Source organism: Haliaeetus leucocephalus, unplaced genomic scaffold (genome assembly GCF_000737465.1).
Source record: "Haliaeetus leucocephalus isolate CR32 unplaced genomic scaffold, Haliaeetus_leucocephalus-4.0 Scaffold173, whole genome shotgun sequence".
NCBI lineage: Eukaryota > Metazoa > Chordata > Aves > Accipitriformes > Accipitridae > Haliaeetus > Haliaeetus leucocephalus.
The window spans coordinates 8,132,414-8,159,007 of NW_010972609.1; the positions used below are offsets into that span (position 1 = coordinate 8,132,414).

General features: G+C 39.0%; 2 protein-coding genes across 2 annotated transcripts in view; both read right to left on the reverse strand.

Moving 5' to 3' along the window:
* Positions 1-1,162, reverse strand: part of LOC104829583 (NADH-cytochrome b5 reductase 2) — an 11,178-nt gene extending 10,016 nt beyond the window's left edge. The window contains exons 1-2 of the mRNA XM_010563913.1: positions 1,129-1,162; positions 83-216 (exon numbers count right to left, since the gene is read on the reverse strand). Coding sequence (XP_010562215.1) covers positions 83-216; positions 1,129-1,162 — 168 coding nt within the window. The remainder of the gene's footprint in view (positions 1-82; positions 217-1,128) is intronic.
* Positions 1,163-5,389: 4,227 nt separating this feature from the next.
* Positions 5,390-24,110, reverse strand: OVCH2 (ovochymase 2). Its single transcript, XM_010563764.1, has 20 exons — positions 24,020-24,110; positions 21,522-21,631; positions 20,747-20,838; positions 19,456-19,628; positions 17,802-17,897; positions 17,251-17,402; positions 16,388-16,583; positions 14,854-14,877; positions 13,396-13,486; positions 13,156-13,289; positions 12,611-12,751; positions 11,493-11,623; positions 11,013-11,106; positions 10,050-10,181; positions 9,558-9,644; positions 8,722-8,908; positions 7,118-7,187; positions 6,354-6,549; positions 5,917-6,068; positions 5,390-5,587 (listed from the first exon to the last, which is right to left on the reverse strand). The coding sequence occupies exons 1-20, from the start codon at positions 24,108-24,110 to the stop codon at positions 5,390-5,392; spliced, it is 2,547 nt and encodes an 848-aa protein (XP_010562066.1).
* Positions 24,111-26,594: the final 2,484 nt, after the last annotated feature.

A 26,594-nucleotide genomic window follows, 5' to 3' on the forward strand; every position in this document is an offset into this window, starting at 1 on the left:
CGGGACAGAAACGGCCGCAAAATCGGGTCGCCCTGGGCGGACACGCACCGGCTGTCGTCCTTCTCCCTGCCTCAGTTCTCACTGCCTTCATGCTGAGCGACGGAAAACGGCGAGGCCGGAGGTCTGGTCCAGTCCCGCTTTGCCGCCGTCTGCCCTGTAAAGCAGCGAGTGTTAAGTTCAAGTCCTCTAGGCAGAAACAGCCCGCGACCTTAAAATCTAACAATACAAGGTTATCGTTCGGTTTCGTAGGCAAGCATCCTCCCTCAAGGCTGCAGTAGGCCCAATCCTAACGAAAGGCCGTTAAGGCTGCACCGCTACCACAGGTAAAGACTGCATTACAGTCCCAGTGCACCCAGCAAGGGGCACTCCTCGTTGCCCGCCTTTGCGTTTGGGACTTTCTCTGCAGACAGCATGTACAGCCCACAGTCTGTGTTGCAAACTGCTGGCAAATGACCACTTAACTCCAAGTCACACCGCAAGCGTGACTGGGGGAACAGAAATCATTTCCTAACTTCTTCCCTATCCCCTGGGCCAAAATTTTACCTTGTGACAAGCAGCACTAACAAAGTATTTAGTATCTGTGGTCTTCGAATTGCTTTAAGAAAAAAAAAAAAGGAGAAAAAAACAACAAAACCCAAACCAAAAAAAAACCCCAACCCAAAAAACAACCACAAAAGAAACTTAAGTATCATTATTTCCTCTATAGAGCATAGGACAGAAGCACACAGTTTGGGACAAACACAAAAGTCAATTAAAAGAAAATACAAGTCTTTGAAGTCCAAGCCCATGTCACAAGGTTCAAAATAGTTGATCTAAAATAAAAGCATGCCCATATCGCACAGACATGTCTTTGTCAGGAGGAAGAAAAACTGATCAAAACCTATGGGGAAGGAAGGAACGCCAGGAATAATGCCACAGCACGCCAAGCTGTAGATGGCGATACAAGGATAAGGTAACAAATGTGATGTATCAGTTTTTGGAATGCTTGTATTTTATGTGACTTGTAAAAAGACTGAAAGAAAAAGACGTTCAGTCTCCTGTGCTACTGAAGTACTGACTATGGAAGACCAGAGAATTAATACCTCACCACATTTTTTATATTTTTTTGTTAATACTAGCTTTCCTCACCTGAGTTCAAAAGCAGGAGAACCACTACCAGCATGCTACATATTACTGCTCTGTTCCCAAAGTAAATTAATTCCTTGTATCAGTGTCACACATAGCCACTGTCCTCAGAGTATTGTAACTGAGCCCAGGACTTCGGGGCTGAATGACCCATTCTCCATGATAAAAGAAGATATTCTCCCACTGAGGTGCTGTGACTTTTTTTTCGGACAATATGGTATTGGTATGGCTTGAAACTTTTATGTATTTTGCTTTCATCAATGATTTACCATACATCCATGTAGCAAAAGTCTCGAAACTCAAGCAGAATAAAGCAGACCAAAAATGATAAGGACAAGAAACATTCAGATTTCTCAGTCAGAATTTATCCTGAAGGATAAACAGGAACAAGTGAAGGATAAATAGGAATTTATTCTTTCTTCTTTTTTAATTTTCAAGACAGGGCTTTCTGGTTACTTTACTGTGACTAATAATTGCATAGCTATGCAATTACCAGTGATTCTCTGAAATGCACTATTGATAGGAAGTATTAATTTTCCCTCAAGAACAGGACTCTTCCTTGCCTTCAGTAAGAGAAAGGCAAGTAAGGGGTTTTATAGAGCTTGAGACACTTTTAGCAGTATTTCTTGTTTCCGGTATTAACTATTCCTAATGCTCCTTCAATTTTTGCTGATTATTTTCTTTTGTGCCAGAGGCAGGGTTTTGGTCTACATAAAACTGCTGGGGTTTTGTTGTGGTGTTTTTTTTTCTCCAAAGTACCAAGCCTAATTCTTTCCTTTTGTTAACTTCTCTTACATAGACATAACATCCACAGTTCCTCTGGTGTTACTGTTAAATTCACTCTTTTGAAAGCATGCAAAGAACCAAGTCTAGTCACTTCAGATGAAGAAATAAGTCTTTCTGTGCATCCAATACATGACAGTAAATGGATTCCTAAATGAGAAAAAAACTGCCCTTGTGCCACTTGTCCTCAAAAACTACAATGGAAAAAAGGCTAGGGGAAAAGAGAAGAAAACTGGGAAGATCCCATGAGAACATAGTTCTATACTACCACCTAAATACTATGATTGTCAGATCCTTTTGGGCAGAGGAACTGTGGAAGAAAAGAGAGTCAGGAAATGTATGGCATGCATACCTCCAGGCAGAGCACATCTAAGGAAGGATATGGTGCTGCTGTGCTATTGCTCCTCTGGCTTCATCGGGGAGGTCACAGGAGCAGAAGCAACCCAGAACAGTATGATGCAGTAAGCCACTATGCTGCCCTAGGCTGGAAAAGGAGGAGATGGCAAAGTAAAGGAATTACGAACCAAGAACTCACAGAGGTAATGCCATAGAGTCAGAGATCAACAATGTTTTTAACATCTTTTGTTATCTATATAGCCAGAACCCAGATTTCAAACAACTGTTTCCTTTTCTGTACTATTGCCAGACATGCATTAACAGTGGACATACACTTTCTATTTTCTGATTAAGATCTTCCCTTTCCAACAAAAGTTACAAAAATGCTCTAATAACCACTCCTGCAAAGGCTATCTAGGTGCATCATTGGCAACATAGATGGACTCCCAGCATGCATGCCCACGTGCACACATAGAGCAGGACTACCATTTCAGAGCTAAGCAGGATGACTTACGGTCACAGATGCTCACGTTTACCAAAGGTCAGAACGAGATATTTTTGGACATAGACTTTTATTCTAAGTATTTAGCACAGTGCCAATGAACAATGCAATGAGCCTTCGTTTGCTTCTATATAACGTTACAAAGAAGATATTTTTACTTACATGCCAACAGAAGAAGGTTTATATCCAGATTTTAACCACGCAGGGAACCTGAGTCTACCTCAGTACTCAGGTAGGCTACTAGTATCCTACCTTTTGACTGTAGGGTTTAGGAAAGCCTCATATAACTGTCAAAAATTAAAGTGGACTTCATATAAATTTTGTAGAAACTAAAATATAATTCCATTACACGAACTCCATTGAAAGTAATTTTTTATTTTTTTTTAAAACCAGTTTTAATTTTCATCACAAAACAGTTCACATTATTGCTAAAAGATACTGGCAGCTTACAATAGCCTGAAAAGATACAACAAATAAAAGCAAAATTAGACTACTTGTAAAACCATACTATGAGAAACACAAAAGGTCAACATCCTGCAGTCAAGCAAAAAGTAAGTACCCTAACAATCAAATCAAATATAAATAATTTAAGATAGCATTCTGAATATATGAAAGGAATTTTTTTAAGAGATCTCAATTTCTTAGCATATAACCACTGCATTCAACAGGGCTAGCATAGCTGATACCACCTGTAGTTCTCCCCCTACCTTCTTATTTTTCTGAACACACCCACTTGATATCCTTGTATTAAATCAATAAGCAGATAAAAACTTTACAGGTATTTTAAGTCATCTTGTTCCTGTTAAGCAAAACAGAATAGCAACCAAGTGATTAGACAGATCTGCTCCCAGCATAGTTAGGCTGATACAGTTAGCTAATGGCAACTTCCACTATAACTGAACATTAACAGACTTCCATAATGAAAAAATACAAAGGATATTTTCCCTCCATTGCTCTCTGAAGGTCTCTTCAGAGAGTTTATCAAAGATAGAACAAGCATACTCTATCAATAATGTAATACAGCTGTGCCTCACACTTAATCTGAATTTGTCCGTAGTCCTTCCACCATGAAGTATTTTCATGATTTGACGGAAAGCTCATGCTCCAGATTATTTTGTGGGCTTTTGCCTAAAACTTTACAGTGAAGAAAAGAAACTGGTGAAAAACTTTTACCGTATTCACTTGGGAATGTTTAGAGAGAGGTAGAGAGATTATTTTTTTCCCCAGCTACAGAATAAAATTATATCTTTAAAAAAAATCAGAAGGTCTAAACTAATGTCATCAAAAAAGTAGGGTTACTGGCATCAAATGCATGTATGGGAAACATATCTCTAAAGATTTTTACCATTAACAATCAACAGAAACAAAATGAGATATCTTTCTTACTTTCTAGTTATTTTCTGGACCACTGAGTCAAAGAAGGATTATACTTGTGTTACCTATTGTATTATCATACTGATCTAGGTTCTAAACACTGTGTAAGCAGCCATTTGGCATTACACAAACTACTATTTACAAGTAAATGTGCTCAGTTTGCAGTATGTGGATTACACAGTACCTCTTTAATTACATGTATAGATTAATTAGGATAGCTGTCAGTTCTTGCATGCTGCCAAAGGCCCTTGGCCTGTAATACTTGTCTTTTCAAACACTTCTATCTGTTTAAACAACACGCAATTTGTTAAAACAGGAACTGTATTAAAAATATCCTTTTCCCAGCAATTGGATTGATTCAGTTCACTAATGACTAGACAATGTTCTTCTGCTGCTCAGAATGCACTACTACTGCCACTGCCTAGGTCCTCTCAGAGCCAGAGGTAACACTCTCATCCACCTTAACGGAAGGATGACTGACTCCCCCTTCAGTTATTTTACACAGGCACTTATTTAATCTCATTTCTGCAGTACTTTTACACTCTCCAGTACTACATTCAAGGACATGCTTGGCATATGGTATATGGTGGTTATTTTCCCTCACTTTCCTTCTAAGATAGATTAATAGAGTGTCAGAAGCCTGCAAGTAACTTGTCTCTGCCCCAAGCACACGCATGTGAAGCCAAAGTCTCAATTCAGCTAAATCAGCAGTCAATTCACCAGGATAAGTATCAGCTATTTTGGGATGTGTTCACCAATTATGAACTAACACACTCTCACCAAATTTTGCTTTCAGTGGCCTTTGTGCTTTGGAAGTGTTTTACAATGTGGTCCATCAGAACCGTTCTTTTGACGGTCACACCATGAAAATGGGGAGATCTACAAAAAGGAGAAAAAGAAAACAGGGTAAACTTTGCAAAGATCATCAACAAAGGCAGGCTGTAAACTTGTCAAAGTGGACTCAGCTGTCACATCTCGTGTCAGTTCATGCCTCCCTACCTCCTCCCAACCCTGAGAAATGAAGCGGCAAAGCAGCAGTAAGGAAAACATAGCCGTCAACATGAGAAATGCAATAGAGAGCGCAATAATAATATATCCAGAACAAATAAGATTTTCAGAAGTGACTACTGATTTAGATTCGTCTGTTTCTGGGCATTCAGCTAGGGGTATTTTAAACAACCAAGATTTCAGGAAGTGCTGGACACCCAAATATAAAAATGGCACCCTAGAAAAGACCTTAAATTAAGCATCTAGCAAGAGCAAAATGATTCATTTAATTGTTTTGTTTTCATACATACCACTACTGTTAACATTCTGCTTGATCCAGTCAACAAAAGCACCAACATTTGTGTATACTCCCGGGTAGCTCTTCCTTCCACAGCCCAAGCCCCAGCTAGTGATTCCATGAAGGGTGTAAAATCCCGAGTTATCTTCTGAAGGACAAACTAATGGGCCACCAGAATCACCCTGCACAAGGACAAAGGAATCTTGTTATGAGCTAACATCACTCCTTATGTTTTAAAATTATCAGTTCAACTACAAGAGGTCTCAGCTGCTCATGTGTTTGGGGGTTTCTGATTTTAAAAGGCAGAGAAAGAAATAACCTTTGTTCAAGGGGAGTACCTGTTTTTGCAATGAGTAATTAAAATCCTACTATTAGGGAGTCTTTCACTGTATATCACCTACAGCCTGTTTGCAAGAAAACAGCTTTTAGTGAGGTTTTAACAGTCCCCTTCCCAGAACCCGTCTGGCCATACCCCAAGTGTCAGAAGGCAAAGGTGATGTGCGCAACTTACTGTGCATGAGTCCTTGCCTTCTTCCAGAGGGAATCCAGCACAGATCATCCTCTGGGTCACTTTACTGGGAAGATTCATGTAATAGCTCTGACATGTGTTGAGCACCAGGATGGGGACTTCCAGCTGATGCAGTTTTTTCCCCTTTTCCCTGTCTTGAAGTAAAAGACACCTCAGAAACCAGTAGAGGCATGAATTAGTGATTCCAGAATGAAGCTTTACGCTTCCCCTTTTCAAATGGTCTCAGTCTAAATTATCTGATTTCTTTCCTCTCACCCATTTTGCTGCATGTCTAGCTGAGCTTATACAAGTGAAAACTTTTTAACATGTCTGTTTTCCAGACGCTAATATATAGACAGAATGAATGTTACAACACAGAACATGGTATTTAAAACACAGCTACAGCATGGTCAATGTTTGAAATAGCAAAGACTGCATACCTTCTTCATGTGCACCCCATCCTGTGACAACGCACACCCTCGAGGGCTGAACTGCCTCCTCCCTGGCTGGGAGGCACACTGGGCGCACATAGTGGTTGAATTCTAAGGGCTCGGCCAGTTGCAGTAAAGCGATATCAGAGTCCATAGTGGTCTTGTTAAAACTCGGATGTATAATATACTTTTTTACTGACCTTTTCTAGGAAAGCAGACATTGACATTTTCTGAATTACTTAGGAATTTGAGTCTTTAAGTAACTTTGGTTTTATAAATTTTCAGGCCATATGCAAGGTGCCTTAAGAGGAGGACACATTTAAAAGCAGCTGCTGAAGCCACCAGCTTTCTTCTATTAACAAGTCAGGATTATGCCTCTTGGACGTGGATCAGGGAACATGCAAGAAACTCCATCCAGCAAGTGTAGGAAAAGGGTCTTGGACAATCATTTGTCCAGTCTGAGCAAAGTGGAAAGTTGTGCCCCAATTATTTCTGTATTGGTAATAGTCACCAGGGAATTTAGAGACAATACACTCCTCACTCACACATCCTCCAGGACACTGAGCTTTGGAGTTCATTACTGGTGAAGGCACAGATCTGTGTTGATATAATTTCTCTGACTGTCACACAAAAGCTGTTGTGTAAATGCAGATCAAGATCAGCACGCGGGCTGTTAGATTGCTGCATCATGAACAATTTAGGAGATGCATTTACATCAAAAACTATTTTGCAAGATTGATTTCTATTTTATTATTAAGCAGAACTTATAGTACCTGTCTGTATTCTTGCTCTGTAAGATCATGAAGTCCAGTTACCACCATCCATAAGTCTCTGTACAGTTCCCTAAAAAAAAAAAAAAGATAAGCACATTCTTAGGCTTGTATAACAGCATTCTTGAAACCTGTGAATCTTAAAACCTCCCCCACCCTATAGGGATACTAGGGCCCTACATATTGCTGGGCCAACAACTTCTGAGGCCCACACTCCAATACAAATCTATGGAAATCTTCCCACTGTCTTCTAGGGAGCATGAAATAGTCTCATGATGAGGCAGTAGGATCTCTCAAACACATAGTGAACTGAGAGAAAGGTCACTTTTATAAGGACTGGGGGTGCCTGATGCAGATCACAAAGCCTGCATGGTCCATGTCATCCAGGGACAGTGCTGGTCCCTACCTTCTTAATGAAAAAACGGGTGACCTCTAAAACATTGCTACCTATCAAAGGATACAAAGAAATGAAACAAACATTTCATTTCAGACTTTGATTTCTTAACCAAGCCCTCTCACTACCTGAAAACCTGTCATAACGCCCTGATGAAATTAGTTGTGTAGAATCATTAAGCCACATATGCAAATTCTGATGTGATAGCAACGCGCAATAGAGAATTCCTCCTTAATATGGCTCTTAAAGCAGTACCTTCAACACAGCGCAACAATGTTCCTGACAAAATTTTGCAAACTAATACTTAGAAACATAGACGCCAAAGTCTGACATTCAAAACAGTACTTGCATTTCAGATCCCCAGTTTTGTGGGGGTGGGGAAAAGAATCAGAGAAATGGAGAATGTGGATGCCTGAGCATCTTTGGCATTTGGGGCTTTTGAAAGCTTACCCTCATTTTCAAGTAATAGCAACTTTATTTGAAAACAGGCCAGAATACCTAATTATCTGCCATCCTAGGAAGATTTTTTTTTAAATACTTTAATGGCCCAGTATATATCTGAATTTTAAATTAATGTACTTGTGATTAATTTGAACTTTAAAACAGGTGGTATTCAGCCTAAGAGATGAATAAACCAATTGCAGTTTAGAAAGTATTTTAAAGAGTCCAAAAGTCACACAGACTATCCTTTTATCTCCTCTCAATAAAGACAGAAAAATTTCCATGTAATCTGATTTAACAGATTGATAGGTTCTTAATAAGGGAATGGCATCAACCTTGTGCACAAAAGCCTCCTGTATGTCCTCCAAAATCTACACAAATTCAGTAATTTTTTGATTTTTCATAGGTTGATTCTACCTGGATGAAAACATGCTCTGTAAAAGACCCAAACACAAAGAAGTTACCTAAGAGTAAGTGGGGAATGACAAGGGACTTAGTATCTTGTCATCTCTTCGGAAAACTGATCTGAATGAAAGCCAAGCCTACAGAAGTAGCCACTATGATCCTAGTACATATATGTGGAGCAAAAGAATCCAGTGCCAGCGTGAGCTGTAAGTAGGTGGTAAAACTAAAACTGTGCCAGCCACCCTGGGCAGAACCACCACGCAATTCTGTCACCTGCAGAGACACACCTGCATTATTCTGTCACCTGCAGAGACACACCATGCAATTACAGACATTCCCAGGGAAGGGTTCATCCCGGTGTACTTACTTAGAATTAAAGCAGTGAGCAGCTGTGACAACCCATTCTTTGGCAAGAACTGCTCCTCCACAGATGTGCTCATCTGAAATTTGTACACTGACCTGCCAAGGCCATGAGTATGGTACAGCTACTTCACCTCCAATTATCCTACTAAAGATGAACCTGGGCTGATTTGAAGGCACTCCACAAATACCATCTGAAACAGAAAGCACTGATGTTTCAAGAAGTCTTTAGAGGTTAAGATTTGGAGAAGCAAAGAACAGTCAATTTAAGAGCTACCCCACAGCTTCTAAAGATTGCTCCCTCCCCTTTTTTGCCAAATCTTTCAACTTCCCTCATTACAAAGGATCCAAACGTTTAGACATAGCATGAGGAGATGATCTTAGTAAAAACAGAGCTTCACCAAGATGAAAGCAACTGCTTGCCTTCAAAGTTTTAGCCTCAAACCTACAATGAATACGGACTCATCCCATTCTCCATAAAGTACTGGAGGGAAAAAGGGAAGTTCTAAAATGCTGATTATTATTTTCAACTACCCTGTAACCCTTTGCAATTATTTTCACCAAAGCAAGTAGGTGTAAACTGACATACAAGCTGAAATAATGTCATTGCATTGCTGTAAATGACTTAACAAGATGAAGGAAACAAGAAAAATTAGGTTTTCCTATTTTAAAGCCAAAGCATAGAACTGTTACTATTCATCTTTTTATTTTCTCAAAATAACTTACTGAAAAATTCTGGGACAACTGCATCCATTAAAAATTTCGAGAAAACAGCATTTAAATTATAGTTCTTTATAGGTACTCCTTATTCCCATGAAGAAAATATAACTCGGGTTGGCTTACCTGTTGTAACCTGTATTTCTTCTTCAGTCATATCCATATCCATATCTTCAAATTCTTCTTCACTAGTCGAGTCCGAAGTATCTAAATCTAGCAAATGAAAATAGCAAATGTGTTAGCAGGCTGTCTTGAGTGATATTTTTATTACAAAAGCACTTTTATTTCCTTTATTACAATTTTTGTAGAAGGAATAGATTTCTACAGTAGAGATCTGTGCTATTACATCTTCACATGGTAGTGAAGTGCCATTTAAAATGCACCAAAATACTCTTACGTGAAATAAAACTCTGAGGTTTTGGGTAGACTCATAGTTTCTCTTCACCTACTCAATAGGCCCTTTGTTTAAGGCCTCAATAGGTTCACAATACAGTTTTTTCACTGAAACAGTTTGTTAGATGAGAACCTCCTAGAGCAAAATAATTCTGAATAGCCAGATTCACTGAAGAGCCCTTTGTGCTGCCCCAAAGAGGCAGTTTCCCAAGTTACTTCGATTACCTGTTACACGAACAAAAGAGACTGTAGCTCTGAATCCTCCAAAGGTCTCTGTTTCATCAGAGTGAAAGACAACCAGCATCACAGCAGAGGAGCTTAGAACAGGTGCTGGTAGGGCAAATCCACAAGACTTAGCTAAAGATGAGAAAAGCAAAGGTTCACTGTAGATTAACATGTACTTTTTCATCCTTATGTCTTTCAACAGGGGGTACCCAAAATTCTGCGTATTCCAGCTCTCACACAGGAGGGTAAAAAATAACTATGCACAAGAGAGGAGTTGAGATAAGTAGACTGAGGCTGAAGGACTGTTCTATTATTTCTGACGTCTGTCCTTGTTCAGTAGTTATCTCATAAGAACAAGGAGACTCTTGCATTATTTCGTAAGAGTCTATCGCAGCACTCATGCTCATAGGTTGCCATTACATATAGAACACACTGGAAACCTGATTTCCCCTTGTTAGTGTTTCAGCACTAGCATCTGCTAGTGCTAATCTAAGCACCAGCATCAAGCAAGTGCTGAAATCAATTGATTGGGACAGGTCGACTCATTCAATGTAAAGCAGGAGAATCTCCAGCAAGGGGGCAAGAATTACATGACTGCTTATCTGGAGTGAAGAGCAACTGGACTCTGGAAAGGAGACCTCTTGGGTGCTTTCTGTGTCTGATCATTACTATAAAAATAAATTATTGTGTTATGCCCTTTTCTTCATTGATATGAATTCAGAACTGCATTTCATATAGAATTTAAATACACAAAACTGTTCTGTTCAATGTGGTTTTGCCTCTGTAAGTGGAACAGCAGCAGCAATACACCTGCAAGTATTTTTCAAGGTACTGAAACTAGCACCTATAACATCACCTGAGACTCTAGAGGCAAACTTGATTTTAGACCGTAAAACAGGGCTAGTGAAAGTCATAAAAGAACTAGGTTATCCCCCAAAATATGTCAAAAATCAAAAGTCAAACCAATTTCCTCCTCTTTTCCCACATCTTCATACACAGTCACGGCATCATAAGAGCAATCTTCACTTTCTTCTACTTCAAAAGACTGGTATGTAAGCTTTAAATAAAAAGTGAAAAAGTGAATCTCGTTGCTAAATTCACAGAGAAAAAGTTCAAAGATCTATAATAAGGTCTTTAGTATTCTCAATGATTCCTTTGGGGTTTGATTTCAGTGACGTTCAGACCTCTCACAGGGGATACATAGTATATTACATTTGCTAGAAGAACCTGTCATGATGAAATTTAAACCAGGAAATCCTATTTTACTATAGCCTAAAGGAGAAATCTGGCTTTTGGGATGGAAAGTGATTTCTCTTAACTGCATCCAGCAGCATTATTCAAGCTTATGTTGCTTGATCTTGCTTGTCCTTAGCTGCATAATTTCTTGTTAACTCAATTGTGCCCGCTTCCATCCTGTAGACACAAGAAAGGCTTATATTATACCTTGATTACATGGTCCTCTGGTGCACAAATAATCCATTGACAGTCTGCCATGTTGCTGTAGCGCTCTGGATAGTGCATACTTTGTAACACACCCTCTTCAAAAAGGACAGCTAAGGACTCACAGCCAGAATCTGGAAATCCAGGAGAATGAAAATGAAGGCACTGTGATTTCCTATTAAATCATTCACACACACACAAAAAAAAAAAAAAATCCAGAAAAACTCTTGTGGTGCTTTCACACAGCTGAGAAAGAGAACAGGACAGAGCAGCAAGCCAAATCCTTCTGTTTGAAAAAGATGCAAAGAAAATTTTTAATTTGTTCCCAGGCAGAAGAGCAGTCCAGCCTATGACTATAGCATTCCCCTTTGGCTACAGGCAATGCACTGTAGGCACAGGTACCCATGTGGGGTGACCGAAGAGCAGGACACAGGCATGTCAGAAGAACATTTGCCAGCTTTCTCGGAGAGGAAAGTGGTGACATAAAACACAACCAGAGGACATGTCTCCCTGATGGGCTATGCGGTGGCAAGGCCCCTCAGAGGGGGTTCCTCCTTACACTCTGCCCAGGACAGAAACTAGCTGAAAAAGCTGCAGGAACAGGAACAACAGGTGTCTGTCTGTCTGTAACTGGATTGTCCAGACTCAGCAGATGGCCCCTGGGCCTGCTCCGCAGTGATGATGATCCTCTCTGCACAGCAAAACTGGGAGCAATTCTCCACAACATACATCTTAGCATTAGCCACCTCCCTCAGGGCCCCTCCATGAAAGCATGCTTGGGACTAGCAAAGCACCTTTCATCTGGAAATTCTGCTCATTTGACTAATCTAATTAAGTTTTAAAACATTCTGGAAGTAGGGAAGGAAATGAGATCTTGTATAAAGTGGATGGAGAAGAGGCAATGTTAAAGGAGGGCTTCTCTCAACAGCATCTATCCTATCTCTTTCTGCATCCCAGTTTCTCCACAATGTCACATGGCAGCCTAACCATACTTACCTTGTTCATAACATCACCCACACAGAATTATCATAGGAGCTTCCTCTGATTCATTTTCTCCTGAAAATTTTTTTCAGGTCACCACCCAAGAGTGCAGACAGGTATATTACAAGACTTAGACTTACCAGGAAGAATATCTGGTGTAAGAGCTTTGTAGGTCATGGAAAAACCAGTTCCATAATCCTTGTTGTCAGAAACAAATTTCAGCCTTATACTATTGGACCCAATCAAAATAGGTAATGGAAGATCTCCTCCACAGAATTTCCCTGAAACATAGTATTAGAGAATAATCATTGTTTAAACTCTTAGTCATTTGAGAAAACTTGCATGTACCATTTTAGTACTTAGCTATAAACATTTTAGGATGAGAAGAAAATTGCCTATTCATTCCTCTATATTCTCTATTAATCCATTAGCCTAAATAGACGCACACTATTAGAAATTGAAAATCCTTGACACCAGAAAGTCATTGGCTGACACAGTTCCCTACCAGGCATTTTCCATTCTCTTCTCCTCCCACACTCTTTGTCTTTTATTTTAGATCATATGTCACAACATATTCATCATGAAAACCTAAGTAAAACGTAATCAACCGCAATGTCCTCACTGGGTATACTTGCTGTTAGAATGAAAGAGTACACTGACAGATTATTTCCAAGAAATAACTCACCGACAAGTCTGTTGTCTTTTGAATAGACTGATAAAGAATCATAGTCACAAAACGTTTCTGGCTCTATATCAAAGTGGGAAAAATGAAGCAATATATAATTTCCTTCTGGTACAAATAGAGTCCATACACACAATCTGGAACAACAAATTAGTTCCCATTCACAAAACTGCAACAAAAACCCCAAACTACACCAGTAGGGGTAATAGTTTCTGGGGAAAGACTGTGTGTTTGTCTACTTACTGGTGGTTTTGATAGAACTGGTTGGGACTTCCAGGAAAATGTAATTGTCCTTCACTGTCAGGGAGTTTGCCATCCTGAATGCTACAAAATGCTGCATTGTAGAGTTAAAACAAAACAGAAATAATCATGTTTGACACATATGCAATCATTTGTTCCACCAAATAGCTCAAACATCTAGAGAACATTGTGAGACTCAAGATTGCTCAGCTGTACCTTGTTTCTGCTGGCAGACTGATGCTGGGTCTTCTCTCTTTTATTTGGAACTATGGTAAGTCAGTTTTAAAACACAAAATTTGGGAGCAAAAATTAAGCACTACCGATGTGCTATCCTATTTTATTGTAAAAATGCCAGTGCTTGCTTTTTACCTTAAAGAAACTATTTGTTAAATGAGGATTCCAGTATAAATATTTTTCAGGGAGGAAAACCACATACCTCAGGACATAAGCAAAGCATTCATTGCAGCCCATTTGTAATAACATCCTTAGCTATATCACAGCAGGAGACTTTTGCAACAGTACAATATGGTATTAAAGACACTTTAATAGAAGAAGCAGAAGCTTTCCTCTCCAGATAAGTGTTGTTAGAAACACAATTACTTATAAAAATTATCTTCTCTTGCCTTTCTTTCTCCTTGCAAGGTAAGCCAGTAAGACATTGATCAACAACTACGTATATGAAAACAAATTGTACTTATGTACTTATAAGATTGTCTTATAATATTTCAAAAAGACACAAACAGCACTTAAATACCCAATTCTCACTGGCCACAGCAAGTCTATACAAACTGACCATGTGCCCAAGCTCGTTTATCACCTGAGAGATCTCACTCTAGATTACTAAGATTAAAATTTTAAGATCTAGGTCACAAGCATTACTTCTAGTATCTTTATGTGAACTTCTACCTAGATGAACAGAGTGTCCAACAAGAACATAAACATGGCAGAATCAAAGTAAGACTTCAATTTTAAAACATGTTACATTCGGGGTTGGGTTTCATGGTGGGGGTTTTTTTGCATTTTATTCATAGAAACAGACACCAGACAAGTAGATAGATTCATCATAAACTGCACAAAAGTAATACTAATTTACCTCATACTTTCCATTTAGAATCTATATTTTTACCAGAATAAACTTCACTAACTAGATTTCATGCATTGCTTAAGGTTCTGATCTACATTTTTCCCATCAATTTTATTTGCATTTCAATAAAAATATGGCTTTATAGATGTAGCTCACTTAAGGAAAATTCCTTTTTGAAGTCACCAGTACATAAGTAATTTTTTTTTTACAGCACCAGGAGGAAGAAAGTACATAATTAAAGTATACATTTAAAAGTGCTTTGATGAATCAAGCTTCTTTACTTTTTTTCCTTCATAGATTATATATCAGACTATTTTGGGGGTCTTTTTATGCTCAGATAACACAGATAGAAGATACTGAAAAAATACTTTACTCACCTGTGGAGCTTTTCATTTTCAGATCTAATAAAGGAGGGATAGGGAAGGGGGTGGAAAAAGAAGAATAAATTACTGTAGTTTCATATTCACAATGTAGGCTTTATTTTTATCCATTTGAAATGGTAATTTTATATGGTTAGCACTGAGGCAAATTTAAATGCTTCTTGGGGACATAGTGCCTACAATAAACTAGGCTTAGAATTAAAACAAAATTGCAAGTTCAGGCAATGCTGACTTTGGAATAAACAATTCTGGAGTAGCCAGTTCTAGAATTAATCATACATTGATAGGCCAGTGCTCAGTCTGAGCAGCACAGTACTCTCTTTCCACATACTTGTTAAGTAAATACTATACATTTCAGGTAAGGGTAGCAGAATCCAAATGCTAGCATCACGAGGGATGCAGAGACATTAAGCCTGACAGCAATTACAGTTAAGATCTTTTGCACCAGCATGACAGTATAAAAGAGTGAGCAAGCAAGACCTAATGCCAATGCAATTGAGAATTGTGTTTTCACTTTACCTACCAAACCACTTTTTCTGTTTACTGGAGCCAACACACTTTAATTACCACAATAGCTAATCATGTTATTTTCTCCTGATAATAAAGTGGGCCAACTAGTAAACCTTTAATAAAAAGACCCTGTCTCTCTCTTTTCTTTTCTTTTTTTTTTTTTTTCAAATTGAAAACCAAAATATTTTTCAGAAGCTAAACCGTTTTCATTTTTTTCCGACATTATTAGGGTTTTCTTTTTTTCAATCACAAGTTGAACCTGGTTTCTAATGGGAATTTTTTTTTCCCCTTGCAATTTTTTTTCTTATCATTGACTAGCAAAACCTCTTAAAAACCCCTCCTCAGTTTTTCAGTTCTCTGCATAAATTTTAACACAATCTCCAATACCTTTTAATGAAAATAGCCCAAACTGAAAGAAAATGTTAATTCAGTTTCTTAATGCTCTGAGTGAAGTTCACCGCTAGACAGACTGTCATTTGTATCACCAGCTCCATGACTTTGGAAGCAATGGATAATTTTCACGCTGATCCCCTGCACAGAGGACATACGTAGCCTCTTGGGCAGAGCAAGCAAAAGCAATCCTGAGAGTAGTCAAATGTCTGATCCAACATGTTTTTGCTGAGAAAAATGACAAGTGACTTCAAAGAGGTGCGTACGGACCTTCAGACATTTTCAGCTGGTGAATTTCCACTTAAAAATACCATGCTAACTGGCTAGCTAGATAAAAGGACCATTCTTAAGGTTAAAAAAAAAAATAAATATACACACACACATATTTAGTCCAAGTAGGAGGCAAAGTGGAAGCAAAGTAAACATTTACAATGCTCTCAATTTGGTTTTGGCCATTGCCAATCAGTACCATATACTTAAAGGCATTGGGAAATGCTACAGTGCTTTGCCAGAAAAAATGGGGAGAAAAAATAAGTGCTATATCTTGAAAAATATAAAATTAAATGAAATATTATTATGAGACAGAACAGTTGTCACAAGTGAGGGACACATTACTGTAGAGACTTAATACCAGCACTCATGTTCTCTTGAATCCAGGGAAGCACCGCGCTGAGGTCTGTGAATATTCCCGGAGATCCTCTGTTGTAATGTTTCTTCTTCTCGTTACTTATCCAGCCACGAGCACAGCCCATCCCCCAGGAGATCACACCAGCGAGAGTCCAGGCACCATGCTTACGTCGACACAAGAGAGGGCCTCCAGAGTCACCCTGTAACAAACAAGTAAAAGCTCACAACCTACAGCTGACAAAAGTACGTGTGTACCACTGAACAAGCCTTAAAGAGCTTACTGAGCTCCCTTTTGTGCCATACTAACAAACCTGCAATGTAGGGGATAGTAATTTTTAAAAAACTGTGAAGAAAGACACTTTCTTTTTTATTGTGTTTAGTCAGGATTGTCAAAAGGGGGAGAGACAGACTAATTCCCTCATGGGTGCACATCTGTTGTGCTTTAGCATGTAAAAAGGAGGAGCTTTTTTTCCCCCCCCATGACAGGGAACAATCACTTAACCTTTATCTGACTTCCTTTCCTTCCTGTAATCCAAGACAATACTTTCTACTTTTCTCTGTAGGATCTTAGCAACATTAACTAATTTATCAATCAATTGTTCTGAAGTTAGAAAGCCCTAAGCATTATTGCACTGGGACACATTGCGAAATTGCTCTCAGGAACCTGTCATACAACTCATACAATAATTTAAATGGCATCATGTAATTAAGTGCGTTGCCCCATACAGAACCTTTGAAAGAATTCATACATCAAAAGAAATACACTCCAAATAACAGAGTTTACAGTGTATTTATTCAGTTAGGTACACAGAGCCTTGAGCTTCTGAGAAACACCTGTAAGTACACGAGGCCCTCTGTTCGGCTGACCTGGCAGGCATCTTTTCCTCCATCTGGAAATCCAGCACACATTATAGTGTCACCTTGGATGGGTTTCTTTAAAGTTGATAATGCTCTTGAACACTCCTTACTGTTTAGGATTGGTAGATTGACTTCATATAAGACCTGAGGGAGTACTCCATCTGAAATACAAAAAAATTGTTCATAAGAAATGCTGAAAGGTGAACTTAATGTCACTGCTAATACACCAAAAAAACTTAGTTGGAAACTTGCTCCAAGCCATTTTATAGTTACAAGCATGTTTTGATAAACATCCAGTTTTGTGTACATAAGCAGTTTTACTTGAATAAATTTTAAAATGTTTCCAAATCAAAATACAGGTCTATATATTGTAGTGATCCGTTTTGAGATAATTCACAGGTAGGCATAGAAGCCAGCAAAGATCCTGTTTTGAGACTACAATTCTTAGGACCAGTTGATGGTTTCTTCTGGTCTGCGTATGACCTACGCAATCAAGCTCTTAACTTCAGAAATAAGACACTGAGAAACCTGAATGTCAAAGAACAATTTGAGTGGCTTACTCTCATTTAAGCGGCCCCAACCACAAGCAGTGCAGATATATCCAGCTTCAAACTTTTCACCAGGATCAGGAAGACATGCTGGCAAAACTGATGAACCTGCCACACACGGACATGAATTCTATTGGTAAGTATTTGAAAGAACAACAACAAAAAGCTTCCTTTCTCAGTTAGGTTTGTTGTTTTTTTTTTTAACTGAAAAGTATTGTTATTTTTGTGACATCTAAAAAATTAACCTGGCATTTGACAATTTATCTGTGCCTCCCCTTTGTAGTGTTTTGGAATGGAAGAAGAAAGCCATGAGCACCACAAGCTTCGGCCCAGGCCTTGCCATTCAGCTTAAACTTAGCTGCTACCACGAGCCAAACTTCCATTAGAAAAAGTAGTCACTCGTCTTTGTGGTGACAAAGAACGAGCAACCTCATGATCAGAGCTGGAGCCTTCGGAAGAGCAAAGCATTGCGTGGACTCTCCTATGCACCTCAATATTACGTAAAACTGATGTGAAGTGGCCTTCCAGAAAACCTGACCGTAAGGCGAAGTTAGCGTACAGCTGAGAAACAGCTGGCTCACGGGCCAGGAGACGGGCAAGCAGCAGCTGTCCTCCCCCCTTCCCATTTCAGCCCCCAGAGGGACCACTCTGCCACCGCTGCAGATAATCCCAACTCCCTCCCGCAGCCTGCACCAAGCGAAGAGAGGGCAAAACGCAGAGCGGGTGTCAGCGAGTGAGGTACAGACAGCACCGCGGTACGCTCTGAGCTCTGGTCTGCCTTTCACTAGCTTTACTGTTCGCCAGAGGCAGAAATTTCCACCTGTGCCTTCAATAAAAAAGAAAACCACCTATCTGGTCAATTTTAAATCTCCTGCATACAAAGAACAACACCTTTTTCTTGAAGGGAGTATGGAGGCTGAAAAAGGCCATTGTCGTGGTTTAACCCCAGCCAGCAACTAAGCACCACGCAGCCGCTCACTCACTCCCCCCCCATCCAGTGGGATGGGGGAGAAAATCAGGAAAAGAAGTAAAACTCCTGGGTTGAGATAAGAACGGTTTAATAGAACAGAAAAGAAGAAACTAATAATGATAACACTAATAAAATGACAACAGTAGTAATAAAAAGATTGGAATGTACAAATGATGCGCAGGGCAATTGCTCACCCCCCGCCGACCGACACCCAGCCAGTCCCCCAGCGGCGAATCCCTGCCCCCCCACTTCCCAGTTCCTAAACTAGATGGGACGTCCCATGGTATGGAATACACTGTTGGCCAGTTTGGGTCAGGTGCCCTGGCTGGGCATGAGAAGCTGAAAAATCCTTGACTCTAGTCTAAACACTACTGAGCAACAACTGCAAACATCGGTGTTGTTAACATTCTTCACATACTGAACTCAAAACATAGCACTGCACCAGCTACTGGGAAGACAGTTAACTCTATCCCAGCTGAAACCAGGACAACCATTTAAGTCAACTGATACATTTTTCTGACTCACCTCTGGTATTTTAAATACTACAGCTGCAAAATACTCTGGAGATTTTTAGTGGTATAATCTGACAGCTGTGAAATTGGTTCAAACTGAGTTTCAAGATCTTTCACAGCATCTGGGAGAAGCAAAGGCCTTACCTTCCCCACTGAAAAAGATCACAGATAACTATGGCCTTACTGAAGGTGAAGGCTCCATCCAGCTTCAGAAGGGCAACGTCATAGTTCATCGGCCTTCTGGGGTCAAAGTTTGGATGCTTAATGACATATTTAACAGGGAGTGTCTGCTCGCCATTCTCCCTGATCCTCAAATCATGCTCTCCTGCAGTGACATTCATGTACTGGACAAGGTTCCTGCAGAATAGAAAAATAGAAGTTCAGCTACAGAAGCTTCAAAATGAAAGGGAAAAATATAGTTGTTTTAAAAGAGAATTTATTACTACTGATACCTAATACCTTTCATCTTCAGATTTTAGAGCACTTAACTGGTAGTCAGCAAGAGCTGAGTATGCCCTGCAGTTGAAATCAGGAGTTGAAAAGGACTGAGAAGAAAAACAATTTAGCTACGCTCCCGACTGTGCTTTGGTGGTCCACTGACGAACCAGGTCCTCTTACTGTATTTAAAAATGTTCAGTCACACTGCTTTTTGAAGGAGGAAGGAAGATTTGGACATAGGAAAGTACAGAAAACATAAGACCACTTCTCTAGCATTCTCAGTTCATAACTTAAAAGCTTACGTGAATCCTGCTTTAGGGCTCCTAGTACCAGATCAGATGTGCAGCAAGGAAACACAAAAGCAATCATTATAAACTTTTTATTCTGCTTCAGATTTATTCCCCGGACTTGAAGAATTATTTTTGTGTCAGGAGGCTTTATACTGATTTAGATATTGCCTGTCCTTCTGTAGTTAATATAAACTTGGCAGTTATTGGCTAATTTGACGAAGATGTGATCACATACAATGCCAGATACAGATCAAATTTATAATTCCAGGTGATCCACTGGTAGAAAGGTTCAGTATTAACTATAACGGAATTAGAACCTCAGTGAAGCCACCACAGATCAGCACTGAAACCTTCTGTACAACGTTCACAGACTTTTTTTTTAAGCACTAAGGCTGAAAATCATCAGCATGCAAGAGGTCAGTACTAATCGCATATACTCTGCCAGTTGTTACTGAAAAAAAAAAAAAAAATTGCAGTCACTTGATAATTATAGTTAGGTACAGAGTTTTACCTACACTTCCAAAATCAGTCTCCAACAATCCCTGTAAGTTAATTTTATTCTTAATTATTTTTGAGATGCTCAAAACTTTTGTTTTTTCCCTCTTTCTGTTAAAACATGGAAAATATTGGTTACAAATAAAATGGTAGCACCTGTAAGTAATCACCACAAAAGATGCTACAGCACACACACACTTCTACAATCAATCATTTTCTGCACCTGCAGCTCCTGAAATATCACATCCATACCTGTCTAAGATGCAGTGAGCTGCCGTGACCACCCACTGAGCAGAAACAATAGTGCCTCCACAGAAATGCTTTTGCCTTAGTTTCAGGGAAACCTGCATCATAAAGAAGGCACACCAAATAAAGAAAATCTTTATATCTGCTCTGATTGCCTTTGAGGAAGAAAGGAAAGAGTACATGCAGGTACTTTCTGAAGATTCACATAGCTAAAGTACATGCTGCTTTTCAAGCAAACACACTTTCATGGCATTCTTACAGTCCTTGAGTCTAACAGATCCTAAACCTTGCTGTTTTCCCCTCAGCTGTGACTTGGTACCTGGATAAAAGCAACATACATATAATAAATGCCAAGTCACTGAGGTACCTGGCCGGCTGCAAATATTCCTAGTTAGTTGAGAATCTTTCTTTCCTTTGCAGGTCACTGGGAGCACTGCAAATCCATGATGCCTGACAATAGTTGGGAGCAGGGGTGGTGTCCTTCGGTGCCCTACTTTGGAGCAGTTTCACCCATGCCTCTTTGCAGTAGGCTAATCTACAGATGCTCTTTCAGAAATAATGATAAACAACATAAAAAATGATAAGCAAAGGTTTCTCGGGGAGCAGGACAGTTTCCACGTCCTCTCTGCCTGCTTCATTGCTTTTCACAAAAGCAGGGTGGAGCTCAACAATACACCCTAAGTGTCAGTAAGCACAAAGTATACCTGTTTTCTTCTTTTGTCATTTCTATGAACAGTCAGGACTTTGTTCTGAAGATAAAACCACATTTGCTTGTGCAAACCTGCCATGGATGTGAGCCTTGTTTCACCTGGTTTCCTCCAACAATCCGAGTGAAAAGGTTAAGGTAACTCCATGGTTTTGTCTCTTGAACTTTCTGCCCACACTTTGGATCTGAGGAGTAAAAGGGGGAAAAAAAAGGAAGGATTCAGTCTGAACTTAACTTTTGCTGCTTTCTTGGTAACATAGAATTGGAAGGCATGGCCTGGTGCAGAGGTCAGTGCAGTCTCTCTGCCACGACAGGAACCACATCTTGTAATTCCTAATACAAACTGCCCAGACTAAGGCTGAATTGGGCTAAGAGAAAGGCAACGTACTTTATTATTGCAGAATTTCTCCAAATGAGCACTGTATGGTTCAATTGTATCACAAATATTTAAGTTTTGCCTTCCAGGAGCAAATGTGTGTGTGTGTGTGTGTGTGTATATATTTTAATATTCTTGTTAGGTCCACACTTACTTGAACTTTTTGAATGTCAACATTCTCGTTCAAGCAAGTTTTGGAATTATTTTGGACTAAATCACTGTTTCATTATCACTTTCAGAAATCTCTTTACACCCAGTGTTTGTACTTAAAATATTTTGGGCAATTGGGGTAAAAATGCACAACATACAGACCTTGATGACCAGTAACAGTGACTGAATTTCTCCAGAACACCTATTACTGTACCAACTTTATTTCTGCTTAACTCACTATCATTATCATCTACTATGGCTAAGTGAAGCCGATAATATTTACGTGTTTGTAAAGGAGTATATTTACAGAAACAAATATCTGTGGTGCTAACTACTGATTTGGTGGTATTTTAAGAAAGATAGAAGCAAAGCAACCAATTCTGCCAAGCAGCACATTGTAGCAGAGGAATTCTTTGTAGTGCGCTTCCCAGACCCAACAGTGGCCACAATTTTTTTTTCTTGAAGCTGTATGAAAACTCATTGAAGCCAAACACATCTCTGACATTTTACTACAAATTCTGTTAAACACTACCTTGGGAAAAATTTAGCATCCATAAATTTGGAACATTTTGTTGTTGTTTTGGCAGATAGGTGGCTGTATTCAAAGGATGGAGAACCAATACTTGTATACAGTAGAAAATGTGGAATCCTCCAAACTATAAAATACAGCCTACAAAACCTACAAAAAGGGTTTTGCAATCATCCTCAGGATTAGCACGGCTGATGTAAGTGATTACAGTCTCACAACAATGCTGACACAATGCTATTTACCTTAGCTTATAAATAAAAAAGGCTTTATATAGAACTGACCCTGTTCATTTATCTCATTTTTTTTCATTCTTTCCTAATTCTCACTGCACCCACCTTTTTCCCATGTGCAAAGATACAGTGAAGAAAGGGGAAAGAGGAAAGAGAGACAAAATAAAAAAAATAGGATTTAGGTTTTACCAAAAGGAATTTGGTACTGGGGAAACGGGCAAAAATAAATAAATACAATTTAAAAATCAGATTCACAAACTAAAACTTTGCTTTTTTCTTTCAGCTTGAATACGTCTACGCTCCTAAGATACGCAAGATTAGTTTGAAAGTTACAAGTTAATACTTATATTAATATTACACCAAACTTATATTATCTCTATTTGACAAACTCTAAAATCTTCTGCGCCATGGCTTTTTTAAGCCCAAGAGATTCCTGACTGCTTTACAGACTGCTTCAGGACCAATGTCTTTCACTGTTTGGATGAGAGATTTCTACGTAAACTGCATCACAGTCGGCTGCATGGAAGGACGCTGAAGCCAGCAAATACCATTCTACAGAATACTATGCTTTGGACTGCTTAAGTGAGCAATTTACCATGATGATTTAGATACCACAACCATTTTGACAGCCAAAATAGAGTTTTTACAGTGAAAACAATTGCTTTGCAGAATTTCTGAAATCAACCTTCAAATTTCCCTTTTTTACTACTGCAAATTTAAAATGGAAGCAAAACGATCACACAAACAGCCAAGATCTGACTTCCATTCCAGTTTGCTATAAATCAGTAAGTCTTCATGAAGGAAACAGGAACAATTACAATCATTATTGTTCCAAAACAAGAATAGGCTGGATTTTAAGATGTAAGACAACAGAAGAGAGGACTCGTATTTTGTTTGCAGCCCATGGGTAACATGTTAAACCATGACCTTCATTAACTTGCTGCAAATCTGAGAGTATTTAATTTTATTTACTTAATTATAAATCATATTTATTTAATGTTATTCATTCTGAATCATCAAGGAATCAGACAACAGTTTCATAAGAATTACTCATTAAAAGTTACAGTTACAGACTTGGACTGGAACAAAAGCAAAGAATGAAAACTAGACCAATTGTTCTAATGCTACCTTGTGTCTAGGTCTACCAGCTCTTAGCGTCAAAACCTTAGAGGGTGAAACTAGCGCAGTTTCTTTATTTCAGCATCGACTTTCATGCTTGTCACTGCCTAAGAACAAAACCGCTAGTACACGGAAAGCTGTTAAAGTAGACGTGAAATTTTCATCCTACCTTTCTGAAGAGCGGATGGTACAGCACGAAGCTCTGTAATACAAACTATCCCCGTCAGGAGAAACTGCAGCTTACTGGGGACAACGCGCATCTTGGGGTGCTAAATGACTGAGTGAAAACAAGGAGAGTTTTTATAGGGAAAAAGAAACCCAAATACTACACTGCAGGAGAACAGCAACTAATTGAAGTAGAAGTTACTTATTAATCCAGCCATAAAGCACTTAACCTGCACAAAAAGTTTTCCAAATTTAACAGAGCATGATTCCTTTATATGCTATTACTGAAGTCTTTGCTGTAAAGCACTAGCTAAAATCCTCCCTAAAACTATTTTTTTCAGGCAAAATGACAAAATGAAGTTACCATTGCACGCTGTGCTAGCAACACTTACCCAGGCTGATGTACGCATCGAAGTAGAACACACATGAACAGAATGTCAATTGCTATTTGCCCTTACAGCTTCTACAGCTTTTGAAGAGGCAATACTTTGTATTTCCTGCACACTTTATATTTAGCCAATTTTACAGACCTGAGAAACACACCACAAACTTATCATTTTGTTGACAGCATGCTCAGTGTTGTACAAGACACAGACAGCTCTCTGCATCACAGTGTCATTTTTTTCAAAAGAGCAGTGTTTTCATCCCATTTTTGAAAGGCAACTAAGGAGGACAGGGCTCAGCTTTTTAAAAATATTTCAGTATTGCTGCAATCAGCAGTGCCGGTTCCGAGTCACTTTGGTGGCTAAGCTCCACTTTTAATAGCAATTTAAGTGGAAGTCTCTTAGAAGACTATTCAAATCCTAAATAAGGAATACATCAGCAGCTAAATTAAAAGATTTCACAAAACAGAAAGCATAAGTTACCCTGCAGATTCACCACTTAAAACTTTTCTCTCATCGGTTTTAGCAGGTATTGCCTGACTTGGAAATGACTGACCGAAGTGATAAATACAATTAAAATACTATTTGAATGATCTTAAATTCATATGAAATATATAAGCACAAAAGTAAGACATCAGAGTCATCAAGAGAAGCAATAGATTTACTCTGAATGACAGAAGCCACAAGTCTCATTTGTACCAGAAAGAGCAAGGGGTAGTTATACCTGGGAACAAAGAAATATTTACACAAGACAGGGAAAAACAGTTTGTTTGTGTTGGTTTTTTTTTTTCTTGGCTTAAGTGGTTGAGATCCTCAGCTTCCCCTCTCTTTGTAAAAAATAATTCAATATTTCCACCTTCAATATTCCCACAAACCCCATAATTTTCACATGGGAAATGCATCAAACTTTGAAGACAGAAACATGGGATAAATAATACATGCATGTTAACACAGATTTCAGTCTCAAACACCTTCATAGTCATAACTTATCCAAATTACATTTTTTAAAGATGCCACTAGGTAAATGTAAAATATATATTCTTTTAAAATAAGTTGCAAAAGTAATTAAACAGTTTCTCTTTTGTGGTTACCATCATGATGGACAAGACTCATGTTTTTTAATTCTGCTCAGGCTCCCAAAGAAAACGATCTTATACTTGACCCATTAGCCCCAGTCTATTGAATATGTGCTATTATTTGGCCAAGGATTTCATAATACCTCTCTGATCCACCATCAATCAACATCCCAACAATCATTTATGCTCTAAATTCTAGGTTTTTGTTGTTCTTTTCCTCTGCCAGTCTGAGGATAACAAAACCCAGCTTTTACTCTGGATATGCAATTTCATAACAAACGACTGAATACAAACCCTGTTCTAGAAACTTTGAGTTGCAGTTGTTATAAATTATATTTCTGTTATAAATATACAGAACTCCTTAAGACTGCAGTTTTCCTACTGGTCCTGTGGAGATCCCTAATTCTGCAGCTTCTGAAACCTGCATCACTAATATCATTCCGTCTCTAATCAAAAACTTTGAAGGCTGCTTTCCTTCATTAATTCATTTGTATTTTGCAGGAACAAAAACCCCAAACACCCAAAATCGGTTTCGTGTACAGTAGAGCGCTCTGATCACCCACCACAATGACATCTTTGGAATGATGCCATCCAACAGGATGATATAAAACCCAGAATAAACAATCTCTGCAGTTATAAGTGATGCCGTACAAACTAAATCTGTCGCATTTCTGATGAGAAATAGAAACATCCAGCCCACTGGCAAATGAAGAAACAATCAGCTCATTTCAAATTTATGACAGAGAGGCAACACTTACTGTGCAGCAGCCAAAGAGGTCGGAAAGAAAAAGCATAGAAGGACACGTTCTGTACAAGCTGCTCCTTATCTGGGATGGCAAAACAGAAGCGCGGGCTTTCTTGTCTTACTATTCTTTGTTCTCCTCTTTTGCTACCTATTTATCTTCCTCCTGACGCTGTTATCTTTATCCTGTGTGCAGACAGAGGCACTAATGGCTTTACCTACTTCCCCCACTGTATAGCTGCTATTGCTCTTAAAACTCGCAGGTTTGGCAGGCAGCCCTGCCAGCATCATTCCTCAAAGGCAGGCAAAGGTCAAATCTTACGACTTGATCCCCATCCACGCATTTGCTCTGAATCTCAATGCAGAGCTGGCTTTGTG

Bases quoted from the DNA above. Each gene is read 5' to 3' on its own strand.
- OVCH2 (XM_010563764.1), bottom strand. From the start codon at position 24,110: ATGCGCGTTGTCCCCAGTAAGCTGCAGTTTCTCCTGACGGGGATAGTT. The intron at 20,839-21,521 runs GTTTGCACAAGC...TTTATGATGCAG, and splicing joins AAGGCTCACATCCATGGCAG to GTTTCCCTGAAACTAAGGCA. The intron at 13,290-13,395 runs GTAAGTAGACAA...TTGTTGTTCCAG, and splicing joins CAGTTCTATCAAAACCACCA to ATTGTGTGTATGGACTCTAT.